The sequence below is a fragment of the Eptesicus fuscus genome, chromosome 22 (assembly GCF_027574615.1).
Source record: "Eptesicus fuscus isolate TK198812 chromosome 22, DD_ASM_mEF_20220401, whole genome shotgun sequence".
NCBI classification, from domain to species: domain Eukaryota; kingdom Metazoa; phylum Chordata; class Mammalia; order Chiroptera; family Vespertilionidae; genus Eptesicus; species Eptesicus fuscus.
In genome coordinates, this window is record NC_072494.1 from 18,250,415 (window position 1) to 18,271,589 (window position 21,175).

Genomic DNA, 21,175 nt, shown 5'->3' on the forward strand with positions numbered 1-21,175 from the left:
ACTGCTTGCAGATGGGACTTCTGAGCCTCCCTAATCCTGTGAGCCTATCCTTCCTAATAGATCTCTTTCTATAAATCTATCTGTATGTGACTAGGCTACAACAGCAGAGACATTGGGTAGATGGACACCTAATATTTCTAACAGAAAATTGTATCCATCTACCCAGTGGCTCTGCAGTTGTGGCCTAGTCATATACAGAGACTGTTGCTTACTGGGGGTTCGGGGGGCAGGAGGGTGTGCCTTCGCACCCTGCTCACACTCTGGTTTCCGTGCCTTCTATTTCCCAAAGCTGTTGCGTAATAAACACGATGTGACTAATCACATACACACTGTCCCAAGGTTAAATCCTCTTTAAGATACTGGACTAGACTCCTATTTGCTGAGTCTTTAGTTCAAATAAGAAGAAGACTTGGTGGTCCTTTATTGGTTGTGATGATCCTGGTGATTGCTGTTCTATCCTGTTCTTTTACTTAAAACATGACGGCCACTCTGAAAAACCTCCCATTTGATCTCAAGGCAGGAAAGTATTGCAAATCTCTTATCTCTGCCTCTTTTGATGAATGTAGGACGTGGTGCCTACTTGGTTATCAACTGGTCCAGTATAATAACAACCAAACCTTGAACTATTTTACGTGCGGTGCTTTGCATTCTAAAAGCCTCCTTTGTCGTCTGCTTGCCTTTCTTTTCCTGCAATGTGCTAATGTGTGCCCAAGTTTGACTTTGTTTCTGAATACTCAGATTTCTCAAGAGGCAGATTTTCTGCTTAGGTAGCAAAACTCGGTGTAACTGAATGGTATTGCTGATTTATCGTTTGACCTTGGCCAGTACAGAGCATACTTGGCCTTGCGTTCTCTTCTTTGAAATATGATGTCCTAAGCATAGTACTACAGGCTGGCACGGAATCCCTAGACCAGTGATGGGCAACCTTTTGAGCTTGGTGTGTCAAACTTCGCCAAAAAAACTGAGCATAACTCGGGTAGTGTGTCACTTTGAGGAAAAAACATTATTTTGCAAATGTTTCATCCTCAGGAGCAGTAAATGTTTCATCCTCGGCATGCGGCCGCCTCGGTGGCCGCGTGACATCAGAAATGGCTACGCATGTCAGTGCTGACACGCGTGTCATAGGTTCACCATCACTGCCCTAGACAGTGGCTTCCCAAAGCCTCTGCATTTCATTGCCAGATTGTGTGTTCTTCCCTCAGAAAGAACTCTTCTTCCCCATATGTCACGCTCTACCATACAGCGATGCCCAACTCGACAGGTGACATTCAAATAAGTAAAAACTGGACATCCTCTAAAGTTAGTATACAAGAATCAAGGTGTTCATATGTTAAAAATTTTTATTTTTATTTTTAAAATACCCTTGACATACAGTATTATATTAGCTTTAGGTGTATAACTCTGGGATTAGACATATATATATAACTTACAAAGTGATCACCCTGATAAATCTAGTCCCCATCTGACACCATCTATTGTTATTAAAAATATTATTATATTTTAAAAAGAGATTAAAAATGTGTTCTCTGCTCCCAGTGTCAACTGGAACCATTTGTTTATCTGATGCATCACTACATAGTTCTTGTACATTGGGCCCAGTATTTGCAAGGCCTGGGGGGTCATATGGTTGAAATAAGAGCCGTGGCTTCTGTACTGGGGAGACACAGCAGAACTGACCATTCAGTGATAAGCGGGGTGGTCAAGAAGGAGTTCAGGGGAAGGAGAGATCTGAGTGGGTTTGAGTAGTTAGACGAAGTACAGTGGAGGCCCTGAGCTGATGTACTTCGGATGAACAGAAGGCAGGCTGGGTGATTTGTAGGTGGAGAGACAGAGTTAAGGTTAGGTCTTGAGGGTGGGATATATATTGATGATGAGGCGGACTTGGTTCAAGGTGACGAAGACTTGAGGCTGCAATCTTAGCGAGAACATTGGCAACTTAGTAGGGAGTTTGGAATGTTGTGGTTGAAGACAGAAAGCCATTGTAGATTTCTGGTCAGGGTGATACCATATGTTAAGAAAACATTTTAAGAATCCTGTCTAGAAGGCTTACGGCAATGCAAGCTCAAGGGCAGTGGGCAATTGTTTAACCTAAGGCATAAATCAATCATTTAGGATTGCTGAGGTATTCATGTTTATCCCCAGAGCCTTCAGAGTGTGGTCCAGTCTTCCCAGTCTCATTCCCTTTTGTGTTAATCAGTCAACAGTGAGCCTGCCTGCCTCAGGCCGTGTTCCTCTCTGGAATTCCTTCTGTCATCCACTCTTCCTGACACACTTGAGTTCTCCTGTGAAAAGAGCTTAAGCTCAGAGGCCACTCCTTCTGCAAGTTCCTTCCCTTAATTACTTGTGCCTTTCCTTCTGTCCCATGGCACCTGGCACAGACTTCTCTAATAACCCCCATCACATTGTTCCATGACCTGGTGTTTAGCTGACTCTCATCTAGTAATCAGTGAGCTTCTTGAGGGCAGAGGTCGCTATAATTGATGCCCAGCAGCTCCATGTAGCTCCTGTAAAACGGTAACCACTTGTTTGAATGAATGAGTGGGTCGCTCTCCATCCCCACCAAATGCTGACGATGAGGACTTGTGAGATCCTATCCAGTATAAACTTCCGTGAGTGAAAATACAGTGGTAGTTTGTATCCCATAAAAACTAACAATATGAAATTTTGTGCTTGAGCTTAAATGGATAGGCCAGAAAATTCACTGGCTATTTTGAAGAGAGTTATTTTGTAATGTGAATCATCAAGTAACTTACTCAGTTGCTTCTTTGCTGCCTTAGAACGCAAAAGAGTTTCTACACCTGGAGGAGGGATACATCTCTACTATTCCAAATTATGATTCTTTTCTTTTAAGGGGCTATAATTTCCATTTGTTATCATTAATAGCACTGATTTTACAGCATATGAATAAAGCACTTTCCTTTTTACTTTGTTTTATTCTCTCACTCAGAGAGGTAGTTATTATGTCTTTTGGTAAGAAATGGCTGGTTACTGTAGATTTATATAATAGTTCTTTTTTGGAGAGAAGGAATTCAGAGCTTTAAAACATTCAAATCCCCACCAAATAAAAATTGCCATCTAAGAGATGGTCTCAGTCTCTAGTTTGTATTAGATGCAGATATCCAAAATTATGGCTTCATAGTTCTGGAAAATGTAGTTCTTTCAAACATCATATGCTAGCTGAATGCGATATTTGCAATTATCTACAGATCACAAACTTGGCTGTTATTTTCCCCTTGGTAATTAAATGCCATATTTATACTTTTGATCATGATAATTATTTCTGGTTTTGGAAGTTTAAGCAATTTATCTTGCGCTTTCAATGATACCAGTTACCTGAGCTTTAAAAAGATATGAACTTAGGGAAGCACTCAGTATACCCAATTCTCAATTTTTTATTTTTATTCACAGTACATTTCTGCTTCCTCCTTTTCCTTAAATTTAACTAGAGGAATGCTAATAGCCAGAATGATGCTTTCTGGCTTTGAATTAAATTCCTCCAGAATAAAAAGCACCGAATCTCTGTTAAGCCTCTGTTTTAATTTTCTTTAGGAAAGTGGGGGTGTGGGTTGAGTTTCCTCACTGCTGTGGACATTATCCTTTTCCATATGCTTCAGTTTGTCAGGAAAGCTGTTCCCAGAACCTGTGGGCTCTACTGGCAGTAGCTCAGAGGGACGGCTGCCTCTCATGTTTTAGACATGGGCTTGCAATGAATGCAGTCTTAGGTCACATTACTTTGGGGGCAGGGGCATTTTATGATTGGTTGATATTGAACTTGAAGTCCACTATACTTGCCAACTCTTTTTTTCTTCTTTTTCTGTACTTCACCAGGATCTTCTACTTATTGATGTAAGAGCAGGACTTGACATTTATTACAATAATAAATTTCTTTTGTGAAATTCCACTGATGATTCCAGCCTGTTGAGATAATTTGGGGTCCTGATTCTCTTTCCTGACTTGTTTACTGCTTCTCCTCTGTGGTTGCCATGAACTTACCTTCTTATGTTCCAGTGAGGGGGTTGGGACAGGGCCTGTCAGAACAGGGTCTGGGACCTTCTGAAGTAGCAAAAGGACCTCGTTCCCCCCTCACACATTTCTTAACCTTCTTTGATCTTTGGGTGCCTAGTGTTATCACTTGGTGACAAAAGTGGAAAATGAAAGTGTCTTAAGATAGCAAAGTGAATGTCAGCCCTGATGTTCTTAAATCATTTGGCTGCTTAGTATTCTTGTAGTTGAAATACAATTCCCTTTGGGGGCAGTGGAATTTTATATGTGATCACCTTCCATTTCAGCTAGCATGCTTACTCATTCCTACAAGGGGAGGTTTAGCTCTCGGGGGACGAATCCAGAAAATTCTAAATCACACCGTTTGAAAACATCACTGGAAAATGTATGATTTTTAAAAATATATATTTTTATTGATTTCAGAAGAGGAAGGGAAAGGGAGATAGAAATATCAATGATGAAAGAGAATCATTGATCAGCTGCCTCCTGCACACCCCCTATTGGGCATCGAGCCTATAACCTGGGCATGTGCCCTGACCAGGAATGTAACCGTGACCTCCTGATTCATAGGTCAATGCTCAACCACTGAACCACACCAGCCAGTGAAAATGGATGATTTTTAATGAAAACATTTTCCTATTGTGTTATTTCAAGTAGGATAAGTAGAATTGAGGGAACTGGGGCAACACTTTGTTATGCAATTTTTCCTGAGATAGCTAAAAATATGTTCTCAGCAGAGAATTAGTGAATTATAATGATCCGATGCTGAGCAGTTCTGTTTTAATTAGAGACATCTAGCTCACTAATACAATGTCACCACAATTTGAAGGTAGAGAAGTTCTGTTAAAACAGCTTAAACTGATAATCTCTTTTTAAAACACCTGGCTCAGCATGTTAAAAATTTTTTTGAAGTCCTTATAGGGTAGCATTACCATGTAATGGCAACCTTCATCCTTTAATTCCAGATGGGTGGGCTCTTAGCTCTTACTCTCTTATGAATCAGGGAGTTGCTGGGTAAGTGTTATCTCTTAGCCAGGGGAGCAGTTACCATAAAAATACTGTCTGCATGAATGCGTTGGTTAATGAACTACTTAATGGCATGGAAGCTATGCACAGCTGTACTTTAGAAAATTTGACAAATTTCCATTTATAAGACACAATAAGTCTGATCATTTCACAAATAATATAATTTTCTAAAGTAAGATGCTAGCCCGGCCGGTGTGGCTCAGTGGTTGAGTGTCAACCTATGAAACAGGAGGTTGCAGTTCGATTCCTGGTCAGGGCACATGCCCAGGTTGTGGGCTTGATCCCCAATAGTGGGTATGCAGGAGGCAGCCAATCAATGATTCTCTCTCATAATTCATGTTTCTATCTCTTTCTCCCTCTCCCTTCCTTTCTCTGAAATCAATTAAAAAATGCACAAGTACCCACACAAACAAACAAACAAATAAATAAAGATGCTAACTTTCCTAGTTACATAAAAACAATTATAAAAGAACTCATTCCCTCTCCCCCAATATATGCTGAATGCATCGTATGTTTCAGGTTCTGGGGCAGATATAGAGGAACCAGAGATGAATATGAGATAGTCTTAGACCTGTAGGAACCCACATACCTGAAGGGGAGTCAGATACTTAAAAAGCACAATGTGGCCAATGAAACGATAAAGCTGGGGTCACAACCACAATAACAACCACAACCATATATACATGTTGAGTGGATTGCTGTGTAGACAAGGGGAGGGTAGATCAAACAGGGAGAGGCCAGGGCATGAGGTGTCCAGGTGAGAGGTGACAAGAGCCACCTTCACCTGGCATTGATGGGAAGGATTCAGGATGAAGTTAAGACATTTTCAGAAAGGAAGTATCAAAAATGACTAGCTATACAAGTCCTTATGGCTTTAGGGCTTGCAACTGGGCAAAACTAGAGATTTATGCTGAAACAGATAAAAATGAGTACTTTTTCTCATTTAGTTTATGTAGTTCTTTCATTTGCAGCCTACTTCTATGTTCACAGTATAGATGGACTACTCTGAAATACAAAATATCCACTATGTCTTGAAATATTTTTTAAAAGGGATCCAGTAACATACTTGGAATTACTAAAGAGTAATAAAGGTGAACTCATATACAGTAAAAAATTTAAGGTTAACATTTTTGGCAAATCTTGATTTTGTTAGCTCTGTGGGATATTATTATTATTGTAATTTTATTTAGGAGGAAACTGAGGCACAGAGAAGTTACAGTTTAGCTGGGATAATAACACCTGCTTTCCAGGATATTGTGGGTATTAACAGGAGTTAATGTGTGTTAATTTATATCCTGACTTATACAACTGATATGTTCTAAGAATATGTGTAGAAAATAAAATTTTCGATTCAAACTCTATTTTAAATGTGATAAATGAAAACATTTTGGGGAAGATGTATAATTACTTCCAGTTTATTTTGGGGGTGACTGTAACCCGGGCATGTGCCCTTGACGGGAATCGAACCAGGGACCCTTCGGTCCCCAGGCCGATGCTCTATCCACTGAGCCAAACTGGCTAGGGCAAGCGTACACTTTTTATATTCTGAGCATGGAAGGACCAGTGCCAAATGCTGTATGTGCAACATCTTCTTTAGCTTTTACCCACAAAGAGGGGCACATTTAGTCTCTGACACTCTTCCGTAAATGCTTCATTCTTTCATTCACTCACTCTACAAATATATTTTTTAATTGGATGTTTGCTTTTTTGCCCAGCTGGTTTATGCCCAGTTCCCTTTTGCTTTTCCACTTGGGTGGTTTTGTTATCATTTGTTTGTAGTTTTAAATAGTCTCTTCTCTTCTTGGCTTTTCCCCAATTCCACTTACCCTCCTATGTCTAGCTCAGACTCAACTCCTTCCATAAATCCCTTATAGACTACCCCAGTCTAAATACCCCTCTCTTCACTAAGTCCAAAAGGACCGAAGCACACCTTTCATTGGCCAGTTGTTCATGATGCTGATTTCTATCACGGCATCTTATTGAAATCTTTTGCTTCATTTTCACAAGTTTGTCTTCTCTTTCCAACTTGGATAAGTTCTGATAAGTGTAATACATGTGGAAGTGTAATACATGTTATATGAACTTTCCAACTTGGATAAGATTGTGAATCACAGTTAACACTTTGTGTCCCCTAGAGTAAGTAGTTCCTTAGTAAGTAGTAGATTTTTGTATTGCTAGAAAACTCAACTCCCAGTTGAAAGGATATATCATATTGCAGGATGGAAAACAGTCTCAGTTCTGTAACCTAAGAAGCACAATGTGCAATTGAAGGCTGGCTCACCAAGGAAATTGAAAACCTTAGCACAGAAGTCAGAACAGCTTTTGGGAGACTGAAAATATAATATTTTTTGTGGTATTAAATATCTTACTAAAATGAAACCCAGAGAGCAATAAGACACTCTCGAGCATCTTATAGCTAGTATCTATAGCAGGTTAGACCAGGAGAGGAGAAGGCTCATGGTAAGACCCTGATCTTTTGTCTGTGCAGAGAAAGATTTTGTTCCCAAGTGTTGATTCATACTGAATGAGGAAAAAAATACTGGATATTCTAAAATACTGAAAGACACATTTAAAGCCTCATGAGTCCTTGAAAAATAGTGAATAGTGGTTCAGCTTTCATTTGGAATTATTCATTCATTCACTTATTTATTCTTTTAATGATTCCTGAATCCTTATGGGATGTTAAATCGAAGATGTAGAAGAGACAGTTCCTGCATCTAAGCATTGGAGAAAAGATGTATAAACAAATAGTTACTATGCTGTGGAAGTGTAATACATGTTATATGAATAGTCTTAAACATGTCATTTTGGATAGAGTCTTTAAGGTTCTTTCTACCTGTAAAATCACATGAATAATATATTCACAGGGCCCTAAGAAATCCAGAGGAAAAAAGCATTCCTTACAGTGGGGGCGATCAAAGAAAGTGTTTAGTGGAAATGGTACTGGAATAGGGCCTTGTTAGGTAATATTTTGATAGGTACTGATTATAATCATGATGATGATACAGACCATTTATTGAGTGTTTGCAGGAGGCAGTATGCTAGGTGCTTTAAGCACATATTCTGGTCAGGAGGAGGGTAGAGCAGAGTTATCTATGGATATCCTGAAATTCTACTGAAAATTCTGTATATATGTAAATTTGTACATTTTTATGGGGAAAGGTTCCAGAGCCCCATAGACTACGGACCATGGCAGAGAGAGTAGCACACGTGGTTCCTGGACTTGGAGAGATGCCCAGATAGAGGGGGTGGCAGGTGGAAAGAAGGAGCTGTGGACAACAAAGAAGTTGTGAAAAGCTGAGAGTTGGAATCTCTGAGGAGGGGAGAGATTGTGAGAAGCAGTCCGTGTGGGATGGTCCACAGATTATCCTCCGGAGCCAGAATGTCTGGATTTAATAAATCCTGGACTGCCACCTTCTAGCTGTGTGACCGCAGGCAGCTTACTTAACCTCTCTGAAATGAAGACCTCTGCTATCTGATTCAGCTGTTCCATATTTAGTTAAGTTTTCTGTGGACTATTTTTAAAATTAAGGGCTTACTATGTGTTAAATGCGTTCATTCATTTACTCTTTGATATAATACAATTTTTCTGAGCCTGTATAACTAGTCATTGGGAGAACTTTGGTGAAAGAAGCAGACAGCCATGCTCACAGCAACCTATGGAAGAGACAGCATTTACTTTTAGGGGTGATTACAGAGACTTCCTGGTTGAAAGAGGAAGGATGCAGGTATTTCCGATGAGCTGTTCTAACATTATGATACCAAAAGGGGTTATCAAATGATAGAGCATATTTTCAAATCATCTTTTAGTAAAATGACATTTGGAGGATCAAGTAGTTAATCCATTGTTAAGGAGATTGCAGTTTTCATTGTGGTCCATGTTGTAGATTCATGTTCAAGGACGCTTTAAAATGAGTATACTTGTTTTTCACGCAAGACAGTTTATTTATATCTTGTGTATTTTTCACTGATTGCCCTTTTTCCAACTACTGTAATTTTATCTATTTTGCAAAAATAATTGATTACCTCCATGTTTGAGCCCCTTTTAAAGGAAGTCTCCTTGAGAGTTTTCTACTAATTAGGTTTCTATTGAGATAATTGGTGACTATTGTAGCTAAGCATTAATTTACATATAAATTGAGTTGAAAAACCACAGTACTGAGTTTCAGATCAGAACTTTAGTATTATTTTTTTTTATAGGTGCAGATCTGTTAGTATCATTTAAACACACCACATAGTACAGTGGGTTTTGCTCAGTGTTGAATGTTCTTATAAGAATCCCTTAGGGTTAAACACAATCACTCACGGAAGACCTTAAAATATTGTAAGTTTATACTAATTGACCTGCTCTATTATTTGAGTTTCATTAGGAACAATTTTTTAGTTCTTCTTTTTCTTTCATTCCCCCTCCTTTTTAAAAAAGTTTTAAAGAATTGGTTGAATTGACTGTTGTCTGAGTCATAGGGTAATTTTTGCAATTTATGAAGCAAAGGCATCTTATCAGAGGGAGTTACTTTGCATTTTAATTTTCTGCAACCAAGTGTGAATATCATGCTCAAGAATTTTCACATAGTCAAGATAAAAATCTTTATTTTTACTTGTTCAGACTTCTGTTGCAAACATTTGTGTCCTCATTACAAAGCTATACCATACCGACTAGTAAGACGGGGCTTGGGCCATAGATAAACATTTTTGTATGCTACCAACAACACTGATGTGATTGCTCTAATGAAACAGAGTTTAGAGGAGATGTACCTCCAGTTATAAAAATCTGTATTTCATTAAAGTTTAATGCATTTATCAGAGTAGGCATTCATGGGAAAATGCCTACGCTTTTAGTGAAATGTGCCATACACACATGCATATGTGTATATGTGCAAAGTTGGACCAGGGGAGAACACCTTTTCCAAGTAACATTGCAGAGTGCTGTAGATAAAGATTCAAACATGGAATTATTTTGTAGAGATTGACAAGCTGATTCTAACATTCACAGGAAGCACAGAGGACCCAGAATAGCCAAAACAACTTAAAAGAAATAACACCAAAGTTGGTGAATGAATACTACCTGATTTTAACCCTTATTATAAAGTTAAAATAAGATAGTGGGGCATTGGCACAAAATTAGACCAATAGAACAATGGGACAAAATAAAGTTAAAAAATGGACCACAGATACAGACAGCTGATTTTCAATGGAGAAAAGGCAGTTTAGTGGAGAAAGGGTAGTATTTTCAACAAATGTTATTGGAAAAATTGAATATGTATATGCAAAAAATGAACTATTCATATCTTTTATGACTTACAAATGTTATGATTGGCTCTGTTTCCATTTGATAGTGACCTTCAGCATGCTGTCATGAAGACATGTGAGGAGTTAACCAAATACTCCTTGTTAAAATGTTTTCTTTTGACAACTTGTACAGGAAGTACATACTGATAGAAAAATTCTCTTTGGTCAAGCAGGTAGGATATTATAATGTATCCAGCCATGCATACTGTAGCTCTGATGCTTTCTTTGAGACTGTTTTTGTTTACATATTTATATACTTGTAGTTCTGATATGATTACTATTTAAATCTCATTTATAAGCTTCATTCCTTGTGTATAAGATTCTATGGGGATATAGTATTTACATTTTGCAAATCTTAGACTTTCTATCATATTTTTTTGGATTGAAATCTGACTACTTGAATTCTCATGACAAAGTCTAGTCATTTCACTTTCATTGACTCGGGATTTTTACTTGGCAAATCATCTTATGTTTTGTCTTATTAACACAAGATGTGACATTGAATTTCGGCTGTTTCTGAATTTGTACGTTTAGTTTCTCTTAAATAATACTGTAATAACTCAGTTTTTCAAAATCCTCCTTTTTACTTTCAGTTTCTAAACTTAGCTGATTATCAGGAGGAAGCACAAGGAGGCTTGGGTAGCCAACATTAATATTACCAAGTCTGTGATCTAAAGCTCATGCATTGCAGGGTTGTGGCCTTCCTCTGGGCCTTTCCAATTCTGTTTTAGACTCAGACATTCACCCTGGGTGACTGGACTTTTCAGTCTAGAGTAGAATGTAAAGCTACAAGTTAGAATGGGGATACGGCTTACAAACAAATGCACTGCCAACAGCAAGAAGTGACTGTGTCACCCTGATAGCAAGGGAAGAGACAAGGAAAAAAAGCATAAAAAAGATAAAACAATTTTCAAGAGAACCAAGTAATCTATAGCAAAAGTTATTGCAACCACAAGAAATATTGAAATTATGTACAGAACATTAAGAATACAGGAAATGAATGCTCAGTTTCTATAAATTCCAACAGCTATTTGTCAGTACTTAACTCGCCCTTTCTGTAGCTTTTTAACACTATTGATGACTGTCTCCCTCTATTCCAGTGGTTCTCAACCTTTCTAATGCCGCGACCCTTTAATACAGTTCCTCATGTTGTGGTGACCCCCAACCATAAAATTATTTTCGTTGCTACTTCATAACTGTAATTTTGCTACTGTTAATGAATCGTAATCTAAATATCTGTGTTTTCTGATGGTCTTAGGCGACCCACAGGTTGAGAACCGCTGCTATAGAGCCTAAGACCATCGGAAAACACAGATATTTACATTACGATTCATAACAGTAGCAAAATTACAGTTATGAAGTAGCAACGAAAATAGTTTTATGGTTGGGGGTCACCACAACATGAGGAACTGTATTAAAGGGTTGCGGCATTAGAAAGGTTGAGAACCACTGCTCTGTTCTTTTAGCTTCCATGATGCCAAACACACCTGGTTTTCCCTCTCCTTGGCCTCTCTGTCACTTTTGCTGGTGCATTATCTTTTACCTGGCCTTTAATATTTGTATCGACCCAAGGCTTTTTTCTGGACCATTTCATATTCCCCCTTAGATATTCTCTTCTGCACCGTGGCTTCAGTTACAACATAGGCACCCACGACTCTCGCAGTGATAGCTGCTGGGCTAACCTCAGACTCACATTCTGTCGAATGCTGGCCTTGGTCTCATGGGCCAGCACCACCCAGTCGCATGTGGGCTCAGCCTCACCCAGCCTTTAGAACCATCCCAGATCTTAAGCAAGAAAACGGTGAAGGCCGTGGCTGAGCAGTGACCATCCGGGCAGCACTGATCTAATCTCTCTTCACCTCAAGGCCCCTCTGAGTGGCTTTGGCTTGGCATGCTATGAAAACAGCTCTGTCTTCCTTCCATTCCACGACTGAGTTCGCATCTTGGTTTTCTGCATGATACCAGCTGGCTCACTTGGGTCTGGAGTTCTGTTTTGATCTCCTACTGTGCCTGGGAAGTCCCAGAGGCCTGATCCTGAAACCTGGTCTCCAATGTCTTCCTGGGACCTGCCTTTTGTCTGCTATGAGATCCTGGCTCTCTTTCCGCCCACTCACCCCATTGTTCTTCACCTTCCCACTGAGACCCTCCCTTTTGCCCACTGCTGGACTTCCTCCCTCAGGTTAACTCAGTGCTTCTTTAGATGTCCTCGCCTTTTCTGTTTCCCTGAGTGGCACAGTTGACTTCTGCTCCGTATCTGGGTCTACTCAACCTCAGTTTTAGGACCTTGCCTTCAGTTTGAAATGACTCGAAGGCTCCCTGGAAGTATTTTTTCCTTCAAACTGGCATTGCTCAATGACATTAATGTGGACTGCTTTTAAGAACGGAGGAATCCATAGATGTTCTTTACTCTCAATAGGATAGGCACCAGGGAAACCCAGTTGGGTTAAAGGTAGGCTCTGCCTATGAGGAAGTCCGTTTTCAGTGTAGTCATATCTAGATGCTCTTTACAGCCAATCAGCTCGCTGCATGGAAACTGCTCCCTGTTCGTGTGGCCTTGTCCTACGTTTTCATTGGAGCCCTGTGCTCACAGAACTCTGCTATTAAATCAATTCAGAAATAAGACTCCAGCTAATGTATCAGGGGTCCCAGTTTTTAGAATAAAAATGACAAGAGTTCATGCATGTACTCCATATTAATTCCCTTCTGCTTAACCTTGATTAATCGAAACATATGCATATTTTTTTTCCCCATGGAAGAGGCATATTAGAAATATTTAAATTCTTAAATATTTAAATGGTCATGCTGTGCTTTTCACAGATGATTGGAACGCTGCCCAGGCATAAACTAACTGTATCATCCTTCCCCCAAACAATTTGTCAGTTGTTTAACCCAGTATAATTTGTTTTTCCTGACCCATGGAAATGACAGTGTTTTACGGGGAAATAAAAATAAAATAGAGCGATAGCTCTGAATTTCTAATACCTCTCCCCCTCAAATCATTCTTTGATAAAAAAATGTATTTCAAAGATAGGTTATTTTTAACAGGGGGACCCAGGAAAGATTTTTAAAAGCAGGAGTCTCATTTTGTGAATACATACAGGAATTTCAGCAAGACAGGTTATGGTGACTCACACTATAACTTCATGGATGCGGTATCAGGCTTTCAGGGCTTATGCACACATAGCCTTCATCCTTTACATGAACTTGTGCCTAAGAGATTTAATCACCATAGGATTGATCCTAGGCGGAAGCCTGGCGTTGTTTTAGAAAGAGATAATTTCATGTGCCCAGTAACTGAACATTCAGGATGAATGGAACACGGAGGACACACCAAGAGAGCTGTGTCACCAGAAATTGTACCTTCCTATGAGGAAGAGCGTATCTCAGAACCACAGGTGAGGTTTGTTAGGCTTTCAGACATATCACTTTACCATAGCATAAAAGTCTCAGGAGACACACATTTATCACCTTTTGAAAAGTCTAGCTGTTGATCAGCTTGTTCAGCCTGTTCTGAAGGATAAATCATTTCCCAGGAGGCTCTTCGGGATACATTGAAAAAGGATTTTGTAGCTCCAGCCTCTTTAGGTTGTGGGGCCCAGTTTCACTGTGGTAGGGGCTGAGGTCCTCACAATAAGCCATTCTCCCACCAGCTGGGCATCCTGCAATTCAATTCTGACACTGTCTACCCAGAGGTTGAGGGCTCAGTCCTATAAGACTACCATGTCCCCAGCCACTCTGATTTCAGCCACCAGTCCCAAGGCCAGGCTTCTGACAGACTGGCTACAAACTGGAGGTTCCAGTCGACCCCTTTCCCATGCAGGGTGCCCAGTGCCAGTCCAGTTGGTCATCTGTACTTCTGACCAAATGGCTGTCAATCAGAGGTTCCCATGACCTTCTTCTTGGGTTCAATTAATTTGCAAGAGCGTCTCACAGAACTCAGAGAAACATATTGCTTACCAGGTTATTGGTTTACTCGAAAAGGATACTCAAACTTGGGAATAGCCAGATGGAAGAGATGCCCATGGCAAGATCTTTGGGAAAGGGCACAGCTGCCCTCCCACTGTTGTCCTCTTCTTTACAACAAAACTCCTTGAAAGAATTTCAAGAATTGTCTATAATCAGTCTCCACTCCCTCTCCTCCCATTCTCTCTTAACAAGCTGTCATCCACCCCACTCCAGTGTAACAGCTCTTGTCAGCCTCCTGAAGGACCCCCAAGTCGCCCAGTTCCAGCGTCCAGTCTTTGTTCTCCTCTGACCTGACATGTTGGCTGCATTTGATGGAGCGGAAGGTCTTCCTTCATGAAACGCCCTCTTGGCTTTGGGCCACCTCGCTCTTTTGGTTTCCTTCTGTCTGGTTGACGACTTCTGCTCACTCTTCAGCTCCTCACCTCTGAACATTAGGAAGCCCAGGGCCCAGCACTCTGACCTCTTCTCCATCTCACTCTCTCAGTGATCTCATCCTTTCGCCGGACTTTAATGAATTCCAAATATACGTCTCTAGCTTAGACTTCTCTCTAGATGCAAGACTCTCACATATCCAGCGCTGAAGGCATTTTTTTGGTGCTAATTAGAAAAAGCTGCCCCTTTCCTCAAGCACTCGACTGCCATCTTCTGGGAAATTTTCAGAATAAACACACCTAGCAGATGGCTGTGAATGAGCATGGTGTCTCGCACAGCTGTGTAATCCTAGCCATTAACAGCAGCCCGTTTTTCCACTGGGTGGGTGTGTAAGGGCATCACAGGCCCCCAGCTGGACTCTTGATCCCCAGCCCCCATCCCTCCAACCTCTTCTTTTTAGTCATTTCTGTTTCAAAAGTTCTTCCCCTTGCTGAGGTCACACTTCTTGAAGTTGTCCTCCATTCTTCTCTTTCTCCCACACTACACCTTTAATCCATCAGTGAACCTGTGGGTTTTTCCTTCCAAATACATTAGAATTTAACCACGACTCACCACTCTCACTGCTGCTACACTGATCCGAGCCCCATCATCTCTCTCACCTCCATTATTCCAAAAGCCAGCTTCCTCTTTTGCTCCACATCATCTGTTCTCAACGCATTAGCCACAGCTACCTATTTAAGACCTGGCCACCTCTTCTTTTCTCTCTACCCCAAACCCGTCAATTAGTCTGATTGGATCTCATCTCATACCTCCTCCTCTGTGTGCTCTGTGCTTCGGGCACGGGGCCTCCTTGTTGTTCCTGCAACAAGCCAAGTGCACATCTGCTTCAGGCATTTCCGGGATGCTCTTATGTAAAGCATGGCTTATTCCCTCCTTTCATGAGTGTTGGCTTGAATGTTCTCATATCAGAGAAGCCTTCCTCAACCAAAGCATATAACTAAGTAACCCTTTCCCCCAGCATTTAATACCCCCTTACTGTTCAGTCTTCTCCATTGCACTGATTGCCTGGCGTGCACACACATTGTTTATTTTTTCTCATCATTGGGATTTAAACTTCATGTGGCTACATTCCCAGTTTCTAAAACAGTGCCTGCCTGGCAAGTAGGAACTCAATAAATATTAGTTGAAACATACAAGCATCCCTAAATCTAGCTGTGGGATCCCATCCTTAAAAAAGACCCAGAGGTTTGAGATAGTCCTGCACAATTGTAATCTCTCAATCCCAAAATAAAAACATTTTCAGGAGTCCAGGAATGAATTTAAATCTCACCTGAAAATTGCATTGATTTTGCAACCTTCTAGAAGGGCATGCGTTTCCTACAGAGAAAGCAAGTAGGCGCCATCTAGTGGCACCAAGAGAAGACCGCATTTGTGTTCCTTTATGATTCAGAAGCTTATTAATCCTGTGAAAGTGGTACTTATGATCGTCCTAAATCCTCAAGTGTGCATTTCCCACAGAATATATTAACCTAGAAAATACATTTCCATTTCTTATAAATTATTTATGACTTATTTTTACTTACTAATTTTTGTTTTCAGGGATTTGGCATCTTTTGTTCCTCTTTATTTTTCCTATTATGTTATCCTCTGCTTATCTTAACTGCTTCCGTTCACATGGTACTGGCCTAGTCATTGAGTGGGTAAATACAGGCCCTCTCTGAGAATTTATATTCTAATAAAAACAGCATCCATGAGGGTAGACGTGTGAAAGAGCTTGTCAAGTGACGCAGTAACTTCTTAAGACCAGCCTTCCGAAGCCCATTGAAGGCTTTGGTGTTGAGTATGTCCCCACCATTGGGCAGTGAGCTTTCGGAGTCTCAGTCTGCCATTTTCCAGAAAATGCACATATAACGATACAGAGAAACGAAGGTAGAAACGTTCGTGCCCATGCCCACTGCCAGGAGAGACAGAAATTAATTCCAGTCTCAGGCTGCCAGTCAAACTTTGGAACAGTTGGGTCATTACCGTGCTTGGTAAGTTAAAGCGGAAACTCGTCAGTCCACCTCTGGAGCCTGTGACCTTTCCGGCGGGGAGCCGCTGGGGTGGGGCTGGGCCATGCGTGTTGCCACCAGGAGGCCAGAGCAGCACTGACCAGCCCAGCAGGTGAAGGTCACGACAAGAGAGGCCGGGGAAGATGGGTCCTGTGTGCCCATGCTCAGGTTAACCAGTCTGGAGGAAGACTCTGAGTAGCTTCAGGGGGCAAAAGTTGGACCAATGGAATATGATACGAAAGCAGATTTCATGCCAACGTTAAAAGCATTTTCCAATGAGGGTATTTTCCAAAGAGATCCTAGGCTCCGGTCCTCTATCAGTGTGGGTTCAAGCAGAGGCTGCATGATACCGACCAGGGGTTTGCAGAAGTTATTAAGATGCTCTGATTCCTGGCTTTCTGTCTGCACACACGGAAACCCTCCCTACTCTTCAACGCTCAGTTCATACCCCGCTTGTTTGTTTTTTGTTGTTGTTGTTTTGAGCACTGCAATAATCTTTAGCTCCTAAGCTGATGCTCTGCTACTTGAAGACAGGGGACCACATCTCATAGTTGCTTGCCTGTTGGCCTTGCCAGAGCAGCTGCAGGTTACATACTCAGGGGGAGAAAGACTACGAATGCTCCGCTCAGCTGGCCTCCGAACCCACAGCAGCCTTAGTGGAGCAATTCTTTAGCCAAGTATTAGAGAAATGAACATATTTGTTAAGACTTGTTCCCTTGCAAAAAATTATAATAATTTTTAGGGGCACTAGTATCAGCTTCTTTTTTCAGCTGTGTTGTTTATCACGTACCTGTTATCCAGGAAAGCAGGTATAGAAATTGATAGTACAGCAGTTGGTAGAATGCTACTGAAATTTAAAAAACAAATTTTCTGCTTATTGGATAGTTATTTTAGAGTTTTTCCTCCGGCCTACAAATAAGATATTTCTTTTAGATTGTAGGTAAATAATTTTCTTTGATGTAATACTCTTTTTTGTTTTTCTTGATAAAATATCTTTTAAATTACAGAAGTTGGGCCCTGGCTGATATTACTCAGTGGTTAGAGTGTCAGCCTGTACACTGAATGGTCATGGATTTGATTTCTGGTCAATGGCATGTGCCTGGGTTGCAGATTTAATCCCTAGCCCCAGTTGGGGCACATATGGAGGCAACCAATGGATGTGTCGCTCTCACATTGATGTTTCTCTCTCTCTCCTCTTCCTTCCCTCCTTTCCACTCTCTCTGAAAAGCAAGGGAAGAAATATCCTCAGGTGAGGATTTAAAAAAAATTTACAGAAGCTGCTGTGGTATTTTGAATAGTATGTTGTAAAGCTAAATTATTCCACATATTTTTCTTTTTAAAGAATTAAGCACATTTTGTTTTTAAATCTTTTTGCCTTCTGAAGCTGTATTTATATAACCTGGCATTCCATCATAATAAAGTGGTGATATTGGAAAAGGATGTGCTAATAGGATTAGAAGATAGGCTTTGTGCATACCCTCTATCTAATTTCTTTGACAATCAGATGCTGCTGTTTGTTTTGTCATTTCAGGGACCCAAATTCTCTTTAAATTATTTAATAAGCTAGAAGGTTTAAAGCCTGCTTATGGTATTTAATTGCTTGTGTGAACATTAGCAAGTTTAGCATGCTTGGCATTTGTGCTGTGTTTAATATTTCTACAGTATTAACTGTGCTTGTTTTTAACCCTGTGTTCTCTCGTTTTGATAGTTGAAGAGACAATATTGAATACTGTGACTTATAATTAAAAAACATAGTTTCCTTACAATTATTGCAAGAGTAGATGATTTTAGGTTTTGTTAATTTGTCTTTTTGTAGAATATGCTGAATTTCTACATTGCAAAGGAAAAAAATTTACAGATTTTGATGAAGTTCGCCATGAGATTGAAGCAGAGACAGACCGAGTGACGGGCATGAATAAGGGCATTTCCTCCATACCCATTAACTTACGAGTCTATTCCCCGCACGGTAAGTAAAGTAACACAATTCCAACTTCTTGTTTTCAAAAAAAATTCATGACATCAATTTACATGCATATTTGTATAGAAGATGGTTTGTTCTCTCGAAAAATACCGGGTTTCTAGGATAGTGTTTGGATATTGCCATAAATGCTGTGGTCTAAAGAGTTCATAGATTTATTTATGGGGAGGCAGGAGGAGGTGACTTTTAAAATGATCAGAATTGAGTAAGAATTTCTTTATGTTTATTTTAAACTTTTAGAATTCCAAAGAGGTATGCTTGAAAGCTTCAATTTTTCAATACCCTCAGTCTTTGCAAATATCTTAGCTGTGCTTGGTACTATGGTTGAGTCTTCCCTATTAGATTTTCTTGCAGCCCTGTGTATTCTCTTTATCCTCTTCTTTAGCAATCAACTGCAATTTGCTTTCCAGACTATCAGCAGTAACTTACAACTTAGACAACCAATTCATGGTATGGGATGTGGAATAGCCTCTATTTAGACTAAATTTTTAGCGGGGGAGGTTTTAATCTCTAATTTTCTATCCAGCTCTGTTGCTTTCCAAACGGAGCCTGAATGAAGTAAGCTCCATTGCAATGTCCCAAGAAGACTTGGTGTCAACACTCTTCTGTGCAGAGAACAAGAGCCAGGTCGGGGCTGGAGTCACTGAGTCAGGGGTCGTTGCCTGCTCTCTGGAATGCTGCTCCATGAGACTGGCTGGGTAGCCCCCAAGGGACCATGAATGGCGAACAGCTTTCTCATAGGCTAAGTGGCTAACCTTCTGTGAATAACATCCGATGCTTTTGAAGGGAAGGACAAATCTTACCCTGAGAACTTGACACCATTTGAAGGCAGTGTACTGCATGAGACTGGCAGACAGTGTCTGAACGTATTGCCAGTTTTTACTTATAACCCTTTAGTTGTGGATATGACAGCTCTCCAAGAAAACAGACAAGCAAGTCAGGGCCATTCAAATTACGTGAAAATGACCATTTGGAACAGCACAATCATATCATAAAAACAGTGAAAACTTGCAAAGCCATTTCCTATTATTTGCTTTTTATTCCACACACCTGAGTTGGGGTTATTTGGATGCACCATCTACAAAGCTGAGCTTTTTCATTTCCGCGAAAATGACAGGTGATTCTGCATAGTTGATGTCTTTTAGCACGGAGGGTACACGTAAGACTCTCTTTCCTGTCTGCACAGTGTTAAATCTCACCTTGATCGACCTACCTGGGATTACTAAGGTGCCCGTGGGAGACCAGCCAGTGGATATTGAGCATCAGATCAGGGAAATGATCATGCAGTTCATCACGCGGGAAAACTGTCTGATTCTGGCTGTCACCCCAGCCAACACCGACCTTGCAAACTCAGATGCACTGAAGCTGGCTAAAGATGTCGACCCTCAAGGTGAGTGTGTGGCCCTTAGGATGAAAGGAAATTCATTGAAAATGTAAGGTAATACCAATTCTCAAAACTTGAATTCATTATTCACTAAATTTGCCATTATTAATATTGTTAGATATTTTGTATTTAGGATGTTGAAAAAAATAACTGGGGAATAAAGTCTAAACCTATGCAAATAAATGTAATATTAACTGAGATCTAAGAAAATAGACATTTCTAATCTTCGTGCATTACTTATTTTAAAAGTCAATAAAATAAACTTCTGGGACAGAATTTAGACAGTACCCTTGGTTATTATAAGCATTACCTGAATAATTACTCCCAATAAAAAATCGGTTTTTTATTTCTTTAAAACAGGAAGCTCTTTTAATGCATGGAAGATGTTTAACTTACAATTACCTGACATAAATATATATTATAAAAGCAGGGGTTTATCTGTTATTGGCATTTCAGAATCCAGGAAAGTACCTTATTTATGCTGATGATCTGATTTCTTTTCTTCCTCTGAGCTGAGTAATAACAGTTTATCTGCAGAGACCCTAGTGATGGGTCTTCCTGTGTGTGTGTTTAAAGTAGCTATGGAAGTGCATCAGTGATGTGTCTGTTTAATACGGAGATGCATGGTCTGCGATTCTAGGATTTCTTCTCTGATCATTAATCACCCCCATTTTCTCTCTTCTCCTTATCATTAGCATGTTAGAACTCCTGGATCAATCCCTCCCTTCTCCCCCCCACCTTTTTTTTTTAATCATCTGCTTCCTCATCCTTTTGTTCTGCATTTTGCAGGATTCAGACAACTTTATCTTCAGCTTGTCTAATTTTTCATTTCTGATTTCACTTAATAAGTTGCAACAGCATTTTCCTATTGTGTAAATGCTGTTTTCCTATTATTTTTATTGTTTTCTATCCATTCAGCTCTTGGTTTCTCATGCAGTGTCCTCTCTAAAGGTTTTAACAAGAACATTTTGAGATGTCCTTTTATAATCTACAACGTTTCTGAGTCCATTTTCTCCTATTGGTTGTTTTGGTCGTTGTCTTCGATCTCAGAGACCTCTCTCAAGTGATCTGGCGATCTTTTGCTGCTCATTCAGATATAAGAGCAGA

At 40.2% G+C, this 21,175-nt stretch overlaps 1 protein-coding gene across 2 annotated transcripts in view; it reads left to right on the forward strand.

Moving 5' to 3' along the window:
* Positions 1-21,175, forward strand: part of DNM3 (dynamin 3) — a 354,491-nt gene that overhangs the window by 64,960 nt on the left and 268,356 nt on the right. For both annotated transcript variants that reach the window (XM_054712328.1, XM_008145852.2), the window contains exons 3-4: positions 18,523-18,672; positions 19,871-20,074. In XM_054712328.1, coding sequence (XP_054568303.1) covers positions 18,523-18,672; positions 19,871-20,074 — 354 coding nt within the window. The remainder of the gene's footprint in view (positions 1-18,522; positions 18,673-19,870; positions 20,075-21,175) is intronic.